Source organism: Chrysemys picta, chromosome 10 (genome assembly GCF_011386835.1).
Source record: "Chrysemys picta bellii isolate R12L10 chromosome 10, ASM1138683v2, whole genome shotgun sequence".
Classification (NCBI taxonomy): domain Eukaryota; kingdom Metazoa; phylum Chordata; order Testudines; family Emydidae; genus Chrysemys; species Chrysemys picta.
In genome coordinates, this window is record NC_088800.1 from 44,339,201 (window position 1) to 44,357,131 (window position 17,931).

The 17,931-nt window shown below is 46.3% G+C and overlaps 1 protein-coding gene across 2 annotated transcripts in view; it reads left to right on the plus strand.

Moving 5' to 3' along the window:
• The first annotated feature begins 7,177 nt into the window (after positions 1 to 7,177).
• ARIH1 (ariadne RBR E3 ubiquitin protein ligase 1) overlaps positions 7,178 to 17,931 on the plus strand; it is a 137,104-nt gene continuing 126,350 nt past the window's right edge. For both annotated transcript variants that reach the window (XM_005280991.5, XM_065558561.1), the window contains exon 1: positions 7,178 to 7,686. In XM_005280991.5, the coding sequence (XP_005281048.1) occupies positions 7,318 to 7,686 (369 nt within the window). In that variant the 5' untranslated portion in view covers positions 7,178 to 7,317. The remainder of the gene's footprint in view (positions 7,687 to 17,931) is intronic.

The following is a 17,931-nucleotide window of genomic DNA, read 5'->3' on the forward strand; positions in this document are numbered from 1 at the left end:
TAATGGCCCACACTTTGCATAATTACAATAGGACCTTAGAGTAATACTTCATATTTCTAGTTTTAGATACAAGAATGATACATTCATACAAATAGGATGACCATACTCAGTAGATTATAAGCTTTGTAATGATACCTTACAAGAGACCTTTTGCATAAAGCATATTCCAGTTATATTATATTTACACTCAAAAGCATATTTCCATAAAACATATGGAGTGCAACATCACAACCACTTACTACAAACTGGAAGCCAATGTTAACTGCATTGTCACTTGTTAATCTTGAAGTTGGGCACTGGTTCTGAACAAGACTGGCAAATGCTCACTGTCTTCCCACAAGAAACTCAACTGACTGGTTAGAAGCATGCAGTGCAACAGAGAAAGACTCAGCAGTCGAAAAAGTGAAGAACTCTCTCACGTTCAAAAAAATGTCCAGACGTGGCTGATGAATGCACCTATGCAAATGGGCATCAATTATTAAGTCACTGTGTATGTTATCTCGATGTCAGTGGTAGGCCAATAGATGCATTTCTAGATGTTCAGGTTATAGAACACACTTCGGCGGCATCTGTGAAAACCCACATCTTAGAAGAGTTAAATGCTTGTAAATTGAACCCAAAACAGATGGCTGCTTGTGCATTTGATGGAGCTGCAAAAGTCTCTGGAAGACATAGTGGAGTACAAGTTTTGCTCAGAGAAAAGTGTAACCCTAATCTCTCCTATACACACTGCAGAGGCCATCTACTCCAACTAGCACTAGTACGCATGGGTGGCAGGTTTGTAGAAATTTTGGTGGTGCCCAGAACCCGCCCCTGCCCAAACTCCGCCCCCCAAAACTCCGCCCCCACCTGCCCAAGGCTCTGGGAGGGAGTTTGGGTGAGGGATGAGGTCTGGGATGCAGGCTCTGGGAGGGAGTTTGGGGATGGGAGGGGGTGTGGAGGGAGGGGGTGCAGGCTCTAGGAGGGAGTTTGGGGGAGGGAGGGGGTGCAGGGGTGGGGCTGGGTTTGGGGTGGGGCTGGGGATGAGAGGTTTGGGGTGTGGGAGGGGGCTCAGAGCTATGGCAGAGGGATAGGGTGTGGGGTGAGGGCTGTGGGTGGGGCTGGGGATGAGGGGTTCATGATGCAGGAGGGGGCTCAGGGTTGGGGCAGATGGTTAGAGTGCAGGAGGCTGAGGGCTCTGGCTGGGGATGAGGGGTTTGGGGTGTGGGAGGGGCTCAGGGTGAGGGTAGGGGTGTAGGGGTGAGGGCTCTGGCTGGGGATGAGGATGAGGGGTTTGGGGTGTTGGAGAGGCTCAGGGCTAGAACAGAGGGTAGGAGTGTGGGGGTGAGGGCTCCGTTTGGGGCTGGGGAGTTTGGGGTGTTGGAGAGGCTCAGGGTTGGGGCAGAGGGTTGGGGTGTAGGGGGATGAGGACTCTGGCTGGGACTGGGGATAAGGTGTTTGGGGTGCTGGAGGGGCTTGGGCAGAGGGTCGAGGGTGCAGTGGAGGGTGAAAGCTCTGCCTGGGGGTGTGGGCTCTGGGGTGAGGCAGAGCTGGGGATGAGTTTGGGGTGCAGGCAGGCTGCTCCAGAACAGGGGCCAGAGAGGAGGACTCCCCCCAGCCCTTTCCCTGTTGGCAGCAGCAAGTTCTGGGGGAGTAGTCCCTCTTTCCTGCCCCCCCAGCAGCACACTCACCCCCACCACTGTCACTGCATGTGCTTCTAGGGCCCCTCTCAGGTCCAGGAATCTCCCTCGCCTCCCCTGTGGTGAGTGCTGGGAGGTGCTGCGTGTGCCTCCTCCGCTGCTATTGCCCCTGACTGTAGCCTCACTGGGAGTGAGGGATGGGGCTGCCTCTTGCCCACCATGGGGCAGGAGCAGTGACTGTGGGCGGGGGCGGGAGGTCCCCTGTGCTGCTGGAGGGTCCTGCTGGTAAAAGGGAAGGGTCTGAGGGAGAAGGGCAGGCTCACAGTCAGTCTTCCCTGGCAGTCGAGATGGGGGGTACTAGGACCCTGCGGCAGCAGTTGCTGCAGGGAGGCAATGGCAGATAGAAGAGGCAGGGACGCTCTGCTCTCTCCGGGGCCCGGGGACATGCATGGGGGCAGCAAGGGGGGGCCGGGGGACACTTGGGGGAGGCGTGGGGGGGTGGCAGGTGGGGCCGGGGGGGAGACCTGGCCCCAAATATTGCTGGAGCTAGGCCCCTGGGCTCCGAATATTGCTGGTGCTCGAGCACCACGTGGGTATATAACTCGCGGCCCATGCTAGTACGAGCTGCAGACTCTTCAAAAGACATTAAAAAAGCCATAAATGTAATGTCTTAAATTATATTCTTTTTTCAGCAAGAGTCCAAAAGAACTGAACGTCTTGGAAAAAATAGAAGATACACTGGGACTGAAGTTCAAATTAGTCCAATCTGGGAAAACCTACTGGCTTTCTCATGAGCGATCCTTGGCTGTTGTCTTAAAATTACTAAACCATTATTACTGGCTTTAGAAAGTATCTACCAAGATGGGACGGATCTAAGCAGTGAGGCTAGAGGACTACTTTTGCTACTAAGTTCAGAGAAGACTATCACCATTCTCTCTCATGTAAGTCTACGGTTGAAACCACTTGGGTCATTAAACAATGATATCCAGGTATCTGGTACAAAGTAGTAGATCTTTGTCCAGCAACAGAAGCTACACTTGGATCAATCAGAGAGATATCCATTGAAAATGTATTGGAAGAAGCAAAGACTTCAGTGCAGAAGCTGACTAATGAAGGCACTTATATTGAATCTTTAAATGAAGAGGACAAAAAGTGTTTGTTAAGCCAGCTGAAAAAGTACACAGACCTGATTCTTACAAATGTATAACAACAACTTCTGGATTCTACTCAACCTCTACATACCTTTTACAGATGCCTGTCTTATAACACACTGAGAGTTGAGTGGAGTTGAGGCATTACTAGCAATGGCGCTGCCATGTGATCAGGACAGAATAGAGAATTTGAACAGAGTGGAATGTCATATGACAAACGAATGAAGATTTGACGTCAACTTCTTCTTTATTATCACTAGTGGTTTGGCCCAATCTTTGTGCTATGTTTCCTGGGATAAAAGAAGTTGTAATTCATCTCTTGCTAGTTCCAGTCACAACAGTTGAGCATTCTTTATCCTCATTGAATACAATTTTGTGTTCTGAAAGAAGTCACCTTCTGCCTGACCATGAGCATATCATGAAGGACTGGAAGTACCAGACACACAAGAAGCCACTAAAGATGAATGCACTGCATTTGAGTAGTTCATTAAGAGTTGTGCAAAATTACAACAAGAAAGCAAGAAGGATGTAGATATAGTGCTTCATTGAAAGCTTGAGTAGCCAGCTTTAATTTGTGTGATGATTTTAAAACATGAGTTAAATCTAATAAAATGGTTGTGAAACATTTTTCAGTTTTTACTATGGTGCCATACCGTCCTCTGTCATACTCACAGTCTCACCCCTCTTTGGCCCTCACCCGCCCTAGTATATTTACCCCCCCACACCCAAATTTCAATTCCTGGGGAAAACACTGCCCCAAGGCTATGGAGAATCAGCCCCATGAAGCCGGAGGAGGAGAGGCTGGATGCTTGACTGAACTGCACAGTCCGACTGGATCTGCGGTGAGTAACAGCACAGGACAGCTGGCTGGCTGGCTGAGTTGGTAGCATTCTGTCCTCTGGGCCAGGGTGCAGACTGTTACTAACCCAAGCTGAGTCCTTTGCGAGGCCCAAGAAGGTGGTAGGAATAAGTATAGTACACACTCCCAGACTAGAGATCCACAACCTTAACATTCAGACTGCCACTGTCCAGTGGTCTGACACTAGCCCACCAGCTGTGACAGACAGAGACCGGTGCTTACAGTACCCTGAAAAAAGTGGGTGGGTCTGTCATTATCTAGAGATATGAAATCACCTGCCTGTCCCCCAGCTCTTCCTGCAGCTCCTGGGGCTCACCGTCGCCCTCTCCCTGGCAGGGGGGCTGCAGTGGGTCCCCTCTCCTCATTCCCAGGCAAGGTGGCAGAGGAGAGCAGTGAGGAGCAGAGGGGAGGGCAAAGGGTAGAGCTGCCCTGAGCTGCTATGCTCTTTCTGCTCTTCCCCACCCCTCCTGTGAGAACAGTGTCCACTCCAGAGCGGGGCGGGGAGGGGAGGAGAGCTCAGTCTGCCTCCTGCAGCAGCCCCAATGGGCTGCTTTTCTCCAGGAGGCAGGGCTGTGGGGAAAGCAGCCAGTTAGAGGGATTTCCATGGGTGAAACGTGCACTGTTTAGCAACAGGGCTGCATCTGTAGTGATTTAATTTGTGGGCGCTGCAACACAGTGGGCTTTAACCCTGACAGAGGCCCAGAGGCAGGGCCAAGCATGCAGCAGAGGAGATGCCACCTTGGAACAACGCAGGATTTATTTCTCTAACCCTCATGAAGTTTTCTAGACCCTTAATCTCAAACTGCCATGATACCAGACATAAATATGGGTCAGACCAATGGGCCATCTAGCCAAGGCCGGCTCTGGCTTTTTTGCTGCCCTAGGCAAAAAAGCCCCCCCCCCCAGCGTGGCAGGGGAGGGTGCCGAGCCAGGCTGCGGGCCCGCAATCCCCGACCGACCGGAGCGCCGGGGGGAGGGCGGCAAACCCCCGGTGGCCAGAGCGCCGGGGGGAGGGCGGCAAGCCCAGCCGGGGCCCCGCTCTCCCCGACCGGCCGGAGCGCCGCGGGGAGGGCGGCGAGCCCAGTCGCGGCCCCGCTCACGGGCCGGAGCGCCCCGCCGCGCCGCCCCCCTCCAGGCGCCACCCCAAGCACATGCTTGGTGGGCTGGTGCCTGGAGCCGGCCCTGCATCTAGCCCAGTATTCTGTCTCCTGCCGTGGCCAGTGCCAGAGCTTTTGCAATAGTAAAGATTGCGATAGTCCCTGTCATTTCAATAGTAAAGATACAGCAACAGCGGGTTCGTTTGTGGGATGGCAGTAAAGTGGGGTCCAAAATGAGCAATACACTCATTGTGAAATTGAGGAATACACTTAGACTGTAAGCCCCTTGAGACAGGGACTAACTTTTCTATGTTTGCACAGCACCTAGCGTGATGGGGTCCTGGTCCATGACTAGGGTTTCTAGGCACCTATTTTTGCAAATAAATGATGCTGATAGGAGTGAATGGAATTTCCTAACTTAATCCCAATCCTACAAACATGCACATGCTTAACTTTATATACAGGAGTAGTGCTGCTGAAATCAAAGGGGCTGCTCACACACAGAGTAAAGCATGTGAGTAAGTGTTTGTAGGATTGGGCCTTTAGGCAAGCAGGAGCCAGAGTGTGAAGCAGAAAAACATGGTGGTTCTCTAATTCCATATCATATTTATGGCACCCCTCCATCTCCTCCTCCTATATTACACAGAGATGGAATGTTGTCAAATGTATGTAACATGCCCCCGCAGCAAGTTTTGCCTTGAGAAATATTTTCAAAGGATTTATGGTAGCCCTGATTTTATTTCATTAATACTTTTACTTTCAACTCATATATTACCTGTCATTTCTATTTAATCAAAACTGACCCAGTATTATAGGCATTTGCTCTACCAACATGAGATTACTATGCAAATATACATTAAAGGCCTTTATTTTAACATATGTTTGGTTTTTAAAGATATTTGGAACCCCAGCAGTCAATGGGCAGCAAAGCAGTCTGATAGACTGTAGTCACTGATTTACTTAAATTGACGCCATTTCCCTGCTGCACTGAAAAATCAGCACAAAGACCACACATCACATTTTTTCAGTACCTTCTCCAGTTAGAAACGGGATTGCGATTCATACCTATGGGCTGCTGGTATTTCTGAAAAGCATGAATTTCGCTATAAACTGAGCCAATATTGCAAATACAATCCACCCATTCCTACCCCAAATTACACCATCCCTACTCCAAACGATGCCAGTGCTAATCCCCACCCATCCCTACTCATCCCTAAACCAACCCTCTACCCCAAATCCCATCCACCTGTCCCTATGCCAACCCCAAATCCCATCAACTCATCCCTATGCCAGCCCCCTATCGCGAATCCCATCCACCCATCCCTACGCCAACCTCCTACCCCAAATCCCATCCACCCATCCCTACGCCAACCCCAAATCCCATCCACTCATCCCTACACCAACCTCCTACTGTAAATCCCATCCACCCATCCCTATGCCAACCCCAAATCCCATCCACTCATTCCTACGCCAACCCCCTACTACAAATCCCATCCCCCCATCCCTATGCCAGCCTGTCACCCCAAATCCCATCCACACATCCCTACGCTAACCTTCTACCCCAAATCCCATCCACTCATCCCTATGCCAACCTCCCACCCCAAATCTCATCCACTTACCTGTACACCAACCTCCCACCCCAAATCCCATCCACCCATCCCTATGCCAACCTCCCACCCCAAATCCCATCCACTTACCTGTACACCAACCCCCTACCCCAAATCCCATTCACCCACCCACCCCTACGCCAACCTTGCAACTCAAATCCCACCCGCCCATCCCTACGCCAACTCCCCACCGCCCCTCCCTATGTCTATCCTCTACTCATCCCCCTAAAGAACTGCCTCCTCATCTCTATCACTAACCATCCATAGGCTGACCCCTCCCAACATGCTATGGGATGGGGCTGCCCGGTGAAGGGGCCGTGTGCCCTGCTGGTGGGGCTGGGCAGTGTGTGCCAGATATGGGATCACACAGCCTGAACTGGGCCCCCACACCCACACAGAGGGGTCCAATGGTGACTTAGTTGCTTAGCTACCACAGTGGACACTGCCTACCTAGAACCTTCACCGACAGACTGACAGTGCAGCAACGGGGGAGGAGAAAGAAAAGGGCTGCCACACTCAACATGGCGGATACAATGAGAGGCCTAGCAGGGTTTCGCCACATCCAACATGGCGTCCGTAACGGTGAGGAAACCAGCGAGGGGACCTTTCGCCACACTCAAGATGGCCACAACAAGACCCAAAATGACAGCCGCACCAGAAACGAAACCCAGCGTTTTGCCACGCCTAAGATGGCCGTCGCAACGCTGAGGAAGGCCAGACCCTCCTCCGGCCTCACTCAAGATGGCGGCCGCGATGTAACGGCGCGCACGGCAGAGCCCCGCCAAGCGTGCGTGCGTGCGTGCGTGCCGCGGCGCGCGGTGACGGAGCGGGTCCGCCGCGTCCCTTTGTTGGCTCAGCGGCGGCGGCGGCGCTGTGTGTTGTTGTCCCGCGGGCAGAGGCAGGCCGCGGCGCAGGAGCAGCCAGGAGCTCGCGCGGGGGGAGGGCTCAGGGTCGGCGCGGGCAGCCCCGGGCCGCCGCCTCGCCATGGACTCGGACGAGGGCTACAATTACGAGTTCGACGAGGACGAGGAGTGCAGCGAGGACAGTGGCGCCGAGGAGGACGAGGACGACGACGACGAGGACGACGAGCCCGACGACGATAACCTGGACCTGGGCGAGGTGGAGCTGGTGGAGCCCGGGCTGGGCGTAGGAGGCGAGCGCGACGGGCTGCTGTGCGGGGAGACGGGCGGGCTGGGCCCCGGCGGCGGCAGCGGGCTGGGCGGCGGGCCGGGCCCCGGCGGGGGCGGTGGCGGCCACGAGCAGGAGGAGGATTATCGCTACGAGGTGCTGACGGCCGAGCAGATCCTGCAGCACATGGTGGAGTGTATCCGGGAGGTCAACGAGGTCATCCAGGTGCGGGCCGGGCCGGGCGGGCGGGAGGCGGCCGGGCCGGGCCTGAGGGATCGGTTGCCGGGGTCCCGCCCCCTAGCCGGGAGCGGTGCGAGCGCGGCGGTTTCGGGGGGTGAAAGCAGCGGGCCTTCTTTGGGGGTGGTGACACTGGATGCAGGGCGGGTAGCAGTGGCAGGTTGGGGGATGTTCTCCGGGATGGGTGGGATTGCCAAAGGCTAAACAATCTCTCTGCAGAATTATCAACGAGGCGGGCGGTGATAACCTTTCTCTCACTCACGATAACAGCATAGAGGTCTGAATCCCATCAGAGGCAGGGACCCCCCTCCCCGGGAAAATATTCTGCTACAGCTAATCTCTTTTGTCTCTAATGTCTGTACTATCAAACTAGCTTGTTGTGGATCACCTGATCTTTGTGTCCTGCGCATCCTTGGATTTCAGCTTCAGGTTGGAATTTGGGGTGTGGAAGAATGGGGCTAAAATCATCCTCGGACTCAGCTCTATCTTGGTATAACGACCATTCCATACTTGACATCTCAGGAAACTTGTTGCTTGCAGTGGCTTAATCAAGGGGGTTAAGAGATCATTTTCCCCCTGGGTACCTATCTGTCTTGGTTCTAAACATGTAGTAATTTATTAGCTAAAGTATGTGGTTCTCCCATTTCCTTCTGACTTCTGTTTACCATTTTAGTTAAGTATGATATGCTGTTTACCTCTGTAGTCTAATTTGAGGAGGGGATGGTAGCACATGCACAGAGAGGAACAAGAGCATGATTGCTTCTACTCACTTAAAGTCAGAAAATAAAATTTGGTTAGGAGGACAGGTTTCCTCAAATGCATGGTCTCCTGTTGGTGAATTTGGATTGTTTCTTTTGATGTAACTACTTTATCTCAGGACTGGGTGAGGCCTGCCAATAACTGCCTCTTAAAAACAAAACAAAAAAACCCCAACAACCACCAAACAAAAAAACATACCCTCTGGTCAATTAACTGTGTTGGAGTTGAGCAAACTGAAGGCAGTTTGTTTGTTTAGTGGGTGTGGGGGGGATGGAAAAAGAATCTTTACTTAAAAATTTTTTAAGATTTTTTTGTTTTTGTTTTTTTTTGGTCCATCCAAAGAACTTGGTCTTTATAGACCAGTATACGTACCTTTGGCTAACATTGCAAAATGCTTGTTCTGTCTGCTTGAGTCACTATTCAATTTATACAATACAACGGAGATACATTTGATACTCAACAGAATTATTTCCTTATATCCAGGTTTGTCACCCTCACTTGTTCCTGGGTGTATTTAACAAGTTATGTAGTTAGTAAGTACATACAATGTGAATAATGAATGTGACACTGACAAATTATTTTTTCTGGGTGTCTGGCTATAGGAAATTAAAAATAAATAAATTAATATAACAGAGTGGTCTATGTATTAAACAGTCTTCCAAACCAAACCTCTTATGTAAAAATCTTCTACATCAGAACGCTAACAACTGAAAAACTGTTATAAAGGTAACTTAAGCTATCATGCTTATGTTGGTACTGTACTATGCTGCATTAAATTATTAGGCCACTTTCAGCATGGTTCTTTGCCTAAGATATAACACTCTATCACTAATGTAAAATTAAAAAACATAGGCAATTTGAACCAGACTAGCCTTACTCTAGTTCAGTTTGCGGGCTGGATGCATTCAGTGCCCAAGGTTTTGATTACAAATTAGTAAATGGTAGGAATTCTGGTGATGGTTAAAATTTTATTCTTAATTGAAAGGGCTGCTTCATCTACTGCCTTCAGACAATATGACAATATTTTTATACTGATGACTCACTACTTAGTCTCTCTTGATGCATTTTGTTGCATCTGAACCAGCTTCCTTACTGCTTCACAGCAATGACATGAATTTGCTTTACACAAGCCTACAAAGGCCCATATTAAGCTTAAGAGCAAGGCTATTGAATGTTATAAATCGGAGAGTTATTTTGACTATAATTTCTAATTTTCCTTTAGTCTTTTTCTGTTTAATTATGAGTTGTGTAGATGAGGCTTTGTGGGTGAACAGCAGTGACCATGAATTGATAGCATTATTATTCTAGAACCAGAGAAAAGGTTGCACAGTTGTACTCAGAGAGCTAAATCCTGCCCTGTAGTATCTCTGCCATTCCAGTGCTGATTAGGATAGATGAATGATTTTTATTGGATTTTTGTATTTAAATACATCTTTATTTTTAAACTATTTACAATTAAATTTGAAATTGACAAACTTACTATAATCTCTTAAAATTTTTAAATAAAAAAAAATAAGCAGTACATATTTGCTGCTGAAGTTTTAAAGAAAGTTAGACTGCTGAACTGATGGGGAAATCACTGGCTAAGCGTCTGGAACCAAGAGTTTGTTGTAGTGCTAAGCCACTTCTTGACAGTAGTAGCCTCTTTTGCAGCTGCAGAGAGAATATTATCTTCATTTTTAGTTTGTTCAACTAGTTCAGTTTAATGACTAGTTTATTCAAAGTTGAGAAGCCGATTGGGAGCTGAAAAAGCAGGAAAGCTTGTTTTAGTGTTCTGATCTCTGGGGTAAAAAAAAAAAGAGGTGTGAGGAAGAGATCTACTAGTTCTAAACTCTTGAAGGACATTGTTTCTGGTCACCATCAGTTAAATACCCTAACGACAGAATACTTTCTTAGTTTAAATAAATCTGTTTTAAATACAAATAATGTTTTATCAACTTTTTTCTTATGTATGCAGTGTATTTAAGGTAGTTTTATTTAACTAATAAAACAGTTTTAAAATACTACTTGCACATTTTAATTGAATTCCAAGTTCCATCCAAATGCATTGTTACACAAATCACAAGTAAAAAGTTAATCTGTGTTGATATAAAAAGTTAAATAAATGTCATTTACCATTTTCTAACATCATAAATGCAAAAATTAAGAATCTGAATAAATGTTCGTTATATAACTGCTTAAATAAATGTGTATAGATAAACTATATCTTCTGGTTAGGCAAAAAGTACCAAATATAGTATAAAGGCTATATATTTAGCTGCAAATCAACATGTTTTAGTGGGTGTACCAATCAAAGGGAACCAACTTTTCCTTAGGAAAATAAAGTAGAAATGCAAAACAAAATAAAAATTGATGGTTTAAATAAAGTTTCCTGCTTGCTGATTTAAATTGTGATTAAAATTGGTGATTTAAATCAGTGATATAAATCAGTCCTGATTCATTCCTCAGCAGTCAGCGAGTTGTACCAAGTGTGTATGTAAAGTGCTAGAGAAGTATTAAAGGGCCATTGAGGACTAGATTGAAAATTGAGCTTTTCTAGACTTGAACGTGAACCACTCAGCAGCTTCTCTGCCTCATTCATTAATTTCTAAGTCAAGGTGTGGTCTTTTGTACATATCTTTCTTTTTTTTAATATTGCCTCTTGGAGCAGTAGTAATTGTGTGTGCGTGGTCACCTAGACTCCTGCAGTGGGCCTCTCGAGACAAGACATCCAGAGTTACTTAAAGTTTAAAAAAAACAACAGCAACGCACACAAAACCCCAGCCCATCGCTCATATACATGCAAGATACCCTGATCGTTCATTACATTCATAGATTCTGAGGCCAGAAGGACCATTGTGGTCATCTAGTCTGGACAGCACAAGCCATAGAACTTCCCCAAAATAGATCTTGGAGCATGTAGTAGCAGAGAGCATTAATTTCATTGGGGCTGCACACAGGCATTATGGTCTGCCAGTCCAGAACAACTTGATCAATGTTTTTGTACATAGTTAAGCCATTTTACTGCCGTTATATATTTTTATGGCTCTGAATTAGCTCTAAGTCTGCAAGACCTTTTTGTTTAATGCACATGAGTTCAGTGCTTGGGCTAGAATAGTAACATGTAAACTTTTGACCGAAAATCAGCTTACGCACTAGAGGGAATCAGAAGAGGGTTGTTGATTTGAATGCCAGTGGATTTAAAATCTGTTCATGGGTAAATAAACTTACTTTGGTATTTATAAAGATACACAGTCAGTCTTTTTATTTTATTTTTTTTAAATGGATTGTCCAGTGATTGCTATTCTCTACTCCTCTGTTGCTGTTTGCTTTCTGATAAAAGATTCCAGGATTCTCGTCTGCGACATTCAACCAGGATTGCTGCAGTTGTTTTAGGTTCAGTAAACCTTATTTAGGGTCACATAGTAATACTGGTCCAGATTCTGCTGCAGATCCGTGGTTGCAGTCCCACTTGTTCCATCCAGTATTAGATGTTTTGGCTTCTCTGTATCTTCATTCAGCTTACTGATCGTGTCCTATGTCAAGCAGTGGATAAAACGGGTGGGCAAACTTTTTGGCCTGAGGGCCACATCTGGGTGGGGAAGATGCATGCAGGGCCATGAATGTAGGGCTGTGGCAGGGGGTTGGGGTGCGGGAGGGGGCTCAGGGCAGGGGGTTGGGGCGCAGGAGGGGTGAGGGGTGCGGCAGGGGGTTGGGGCACAGGAGGAGTGCGGCAGGGGGTTGGCAATCCCGCGGGCCGTAGTTTGCGCACCCCTGGGATAAAATCATGTTTACAGTTATTTTGTAATGGATGATAATTGGTATCATATTAGTTAAAGTGAGATTTTTTTGATGAAGAGTTGCCCAATATCTGGAAAGTTTAGCATTGTCTGGCAGTTCTACCAGAGTTAGTGAATATACCTGTATCTGATCAGAATCTAGGTGCAAAAGTTAGACTGACTTTTTAGAATTTTTTGACTGAGCAAACTTGCAGTTGTAGCAAAGGAAAAATACTAATTAAAGCTGGAAAAGCTACACATGGATAAAACACAGAATCTGGCTGGTATAATTTCCATGTGCTAGCAGGTTCAATGGGTCTTTGGCCATATTAAAACATTTGCGAGAAAGTATAATAAGGAAAGTCTTAAACGGGAACAGTTTATCGGATTTGACTTGGTCTGAGCCCATGCTGAAATTGTAACTTAATTTAAATAAAATTCTAGGGCACAAGTATAGCAAACTAACTGATAAGTCTCAAAATGTGATTGTAAACAGGGAATTATCATTGAGGAGGTGTGTTTATAGTGGGGTCACACTGGGATCTATTCTTGGCCCTGCTCTATTTAACATTTTTTATTTGAGAAAACAGAATCATTGCTGATAAAATTTGCAGGTGACTCAAATTGGGGGAATGGTAAATTATGAAGAGGACAGGTCACTGAGAGCAATCTGGATTACTTGGAAAACTGGGTGCAAGGAAACAGTGTTTTTAATATGGCTGAATGTAAATGCATGCATCTAGGAACAAAAACTGTAGGCCATATTTACAGGATGAGCGACTTTATCCTGGGAAGCAGTGACTCTGGAAAAGATTTGGGGGTTCGTGTGTATAATCAGCTGAACATGAGCTCCCAGTACGATGCTGTGGCCAAAAGGGTTAATGCAATCCTTGGATGCATACACAGGGGACTCTCAAGTAGTAGTGGACAGATTATTTTACCTCTATATTTGGCACTGGTGTGACTGCTGTGGGAATACTGTCCAGAACTGGTGTCCACAATTCATAAAGGATATTGATAAATTGGAGAGGCTTCAGAGAAGAGCTGTGAGAATGACTAAATGATTAGAAAACATGCCTTATAGTGATAGACTCAAGGAGCTCAATCTATTTACAAAGAGGATTAAAGGGTGACTAGGTTAGTCTATAAATACCTCCACAAGGAACAAATGTTTAATAATGGGCTCTTCTAGCAGAGAAAGGTGTAACATGATCTAATGGCTGAAAGTTGAAGCTAGACAAAGTCAGACTGGAAATTAAGAGTAGTTTACCAAGGACCAATTTACTAAGGATCATGTTGGATTCTCCATCAGTGACAATTTTTAAATCAATATTGGATGTCTTTCTAAAAGAAAAGCTCTGGGAATTAATTTGGGGAAATTCCCTGGCCTGTTAGACAGAAAGTCGGAGTAGATGATCACAATGGTTCCTTCTGGCCTTTGAATCTATGAAAACTTAATTGCAAATTTCCTAATGATAGAATTTGTCATGCTGTTGAAATGCTAACTGATTGTCACTTTTTTCTGAGGCTGGATATTTTACATTACATTAAAACATCACGTCCTCAACTCCCATCAAGAATGACCATACAATTCTAGGACCCTTGTGGAGATGATTATGTTAAATCAGGGGTCGGCAACGTTCGGCATGCGGCTCGCCAGGGTAAGCCAGTTTTATTTACCTGCTGACGCGGCAGGTTCAGCCAATCGCGGCCCTCACTCGCCGCGGTTCGCCGTCCCGGGCCAGTGCGGGCGAGCGATGTGCTGGCCGCGGCTTCTCGCCACCCCCATTGGCCCGGGATGGCGAACCACAGCCAGTGGGGGCCGTGATTGGCTGAACCTGCTGCGTCAGCAGGTAAATAAAACTGGCTTACCCTGGCGAGCCGCGTGCCGAACGTTGCCGACCCCTGTGTTAAATGATATAAATTCTTGGCCCAATGTCAGTGATTTAGCAATTTGCAAATTCTTGACCTTTTAATCTGAAAATGACTGCTTCCAGAAGTTCCAGACTGCAACTTCTTTTTTACCACTAGAGTCTGGGTGCAACAGAGCCAATGGAAATACTATCAAATTACTCTAAACTGCTGAAAACACCACATTTATTATATCTGCATGCTTGCACAGACATAAGCAGAATTGCAGATGCTTGGTAATGTTTGCTACATATAGCACTAAGCATTTATGTTGCTAATATCTGACTAAAAACTCACTCTTCTTTTGAGGAAGAACTATTGTGGAGTGCAGCTAACACAAGGGGAAGATGTGTGAATAAGTCACTTAATTCCAGACAGGAACAGCATGAGTTTTTCAGCTAACCAATCTTGAAACCATAGGTCAGAATGTTATCTCAGAATCTGATTGTGTACAGCACTGAACCACTTTGGGTTTTGATCATCAAAATAAGCATTCAGATTTCTTACATATTTTCCCCAAGGCTTTTGCAGAGTAACTTACTGGGTTGATTTTTAAATGAACATACATATGCTGGGAGATGTCTGAGATTTGATCCACTAACAGACAAGGCTTTCTTGTTAAAAGGAACACTTCCGATACAAATGACTGTCTTGCCAAGTGTTTCTTCTGTCAAATCTTTATTAATAGGGTTATGCCTGAATAAATGGTTCACTAACTATGTTAGTATTGAGGCTTTTCTGTATCAGGTCACTACTTCTAGCTTTGACTCCATTTATTTGGATTCACATTTGATTTTGGTCTTCTGTGAATAATACAATTGTGAAAGTTAAGCTTTAATCTTTTGATCCATATTTCTACTAATTTTGCAGTCTCAGTAGAATGGTTGGTAATGTGGATAATTAGTTTTGTTCGTTATAGCTTTCTTCTCTTTTCATTTCAAGCAAAAGGCTTGTGTGACTTCAATCTTTTCCCCATCTTGGTAAATAGGTTTTACTTGAGCCTCTGAATTATATCACTAGTGCTGTTGCCAGTAGCGGAACTAGTCTTTTGCAGTCTTGGAATGGGTAAAGGTATTAAGAATATTTGACTAAAAATCCTAGGTGGCTGACATGGCAAAAATATTGCTCAAGACTCATGAAGAACCCACCAACATGAAAGGGAAAAACTGTTGAGAGTCTGGCTGGGTTTCATAATTGCATAATTTGTAGTTTGGTGCTCTGTCCTGCAAGATGCTGAGCATTTTGGCCCTGATTCAGTGAAGTGCTTAAGAATGTGCTTAGTTTTAAGCATGTGCTTAAGTGCTTTGCTGGATTGGAACGAAATGCTCAGCACCATGCAGGATCCAGTCCTCCTACAAAAATACCACTATATCTTAAATTTAACATACTGGGTTCTCAGTAGTTGAACAGATGAAATATAGTATATTTGAGTGCTTATAGTATTGAAAATTGGTACATCAGTTAGGGCCTAGTCCTTCTTCCATTGACATTAGCAAGTCTTGTTGATGTCTGTGGGGGGAGAGTCAGACCCTTCCTGGATTAAAAACCTTCGCACAGAGACAAAAAATATCCAGGCCACTCCTAAGTTACAATGCAGTGTTTGTTAAAAGTATTGAGGAACAGCTTTTTCAAGAGTAACAGCACAAATGGGGCCGTGCAAATTCTCCAGAATGCTCTCTGGCAGTTAAATAGAGCTCTTTTGTAGCAAGTGTGAACTTATTGTTGCTTGGAAAAAGTGGTACTAGTAAACAATGGTTTTCCTTAGATGTTCTGGTTAGTACAGAATGTACTGATTTCTGACCATGGGATTTATGAAATATCCTCAATGTTGACTAGACTCAGTATTGCTGGCAACACAGTCAAAACGTGTTGCCCACAGTAGGATTGATTTGCCAATGGCTGCGGAAAATGCTGGTACCATACTGGCTTGTATTAAAAATCTTACCTAATGTCTGAGATGGACTCTCGAAAATGTTAAGTACTCAAAACTGCCTGATGCTAGCATTCTAAGTAGAAATATGTTGTAGGAATAGGCACTTTTAAATCTAATAGGCATTCTGTTGTGATCTGTCCTAGTAGCCTGTATGAGGTAAATTGTGACACCTTGGAAGTCTGTCTTCTCAGTGAGTACTTGGCTTATAATGAAATACTGTTTAGGGTCCTAAGCATTGTGATGCTAGAAGGAAATGCTTTATTCCTTCATGCTTCTGTCATATGGTGTTTATAAGGTGTTTCATTATAGCAGGAATGCATTGTTTCCCAGGACTAGGGCAGCTTTCATTCTGACAAAGCTCTCCTGTAAGATCTGCTTCTTGTAATTATTGTGTAGGTTTAAAAATGATTATATGGTATTTGTTTGTACAAATTGGTCAATCGGCTCAGCTGTCAGTTAATTTCAGACACTTTCCATTGCATAAAATAGCTGTTCTTTGGAATTAAAGATTAATTTTTTACAGGATAGTTTAAACAAAACAGATCCTGCATTTTGGCAGGGGATTAGACTTGATGACCCTTGTGGTTCCTTCTAACCCTGTGGTCCTATGATTCTATATATATTTTGAATTCTTTTCTTTAGTAGGATAGGCAAGTCCACTATATTTGTACAAGTTTACATAGTAACCTGAACTTCAGAGCTAAGTGGTATATTTGGCTAATGCCTTAGACTTCTGTCTCTAGCAGTGAGTTAAAATTCCAGCTCTGGTCATGAGTTTTAAAAAAAAAAAATAATAATAATAATTTGCTGGTCTCATTCTTGCCCTTAGTATTATCTTGCAAAAATCACCACACATCAATGGGATTGTGGCAGCCTTCACATAAGAAGCCCAGGACTGTACTAGGAGGTTGACACAGGTCAGCACTAGATGTGTTTGAGATGCTTTCGTGGTGCCTGAAAACATTGCCTTACTCTAGCTCCTGTCAAATCAGAGGTGGGCAAACTACGGCCCGCAGGACCTTCCTGCCCGGCTCCTAAGCACCTAGCCTGGGAGGCTAGCCCCTGGCCCCCCCAGCTGTTCCCCCTCCCTGCAGCCTCAGCTCACTGTGTCACTGGCGCAATGCTCTGGGCGGCGAGCTCTTGCCAGGCAGCGCAGCTACAGAGCTGTGGCCTGACCCGGTGCTCTATGCTGCGCAGTGGTGTGGCTGAGTCCAGCCGGACGGCATGGCTACCTGTCTTGGTGCTCTGGGCGGCGCGGCTGTAGTGCTACCAGTGCTCCAGGCAGCGCGGTAAGGGGGCAGGGAGCAGGGGGGGTTGGATAGAGGGCAGGGGAGTTCGGGGTGGTGGTCAGGGGGCGGGGGTGTGGATGGGGTCCGGGCAGTCAGAGGGCAGAGAACAGGGGGGTTGAATGCGGGCAGAGGTCCTGGGGGGGGGCAGTCAGGAATGAGAGGAGGGTTTGGATGGGGCGGTAGGGGGCAGTCAGAGGCGGGGGGTCAGGGGACAGTGAGGGGTGGACGGGGCAGGGGCCCTGGGGGAGGCCATCAGGGGACATGGAACAGAGGGGTTGCATGGGGAGGGAGTCCCGGGAGGGCCATCAGGGGGTGAGAAGCAGGGTGGGTTCGATAGGGGGCTGGGCCACGCCTGGCTGTTTGGGGAGGCACAACCTCCCCTAACCGGTCCTTCCTACAATTTCGGAAACCCAATGTAGCCCTCAGGCCAAAAAGTTTGCCCGCCCCTGTGTTAAATGTTCACTTCCATGAGCACCAAAAGTCACAACTTAAAAAATAAAAGGATAGGTGAAACATATTTAGTTAATATATAGCTAGGGCATTTAAATGAACTAGGGCTCACCTACTAGTTCTCACCAGCTGA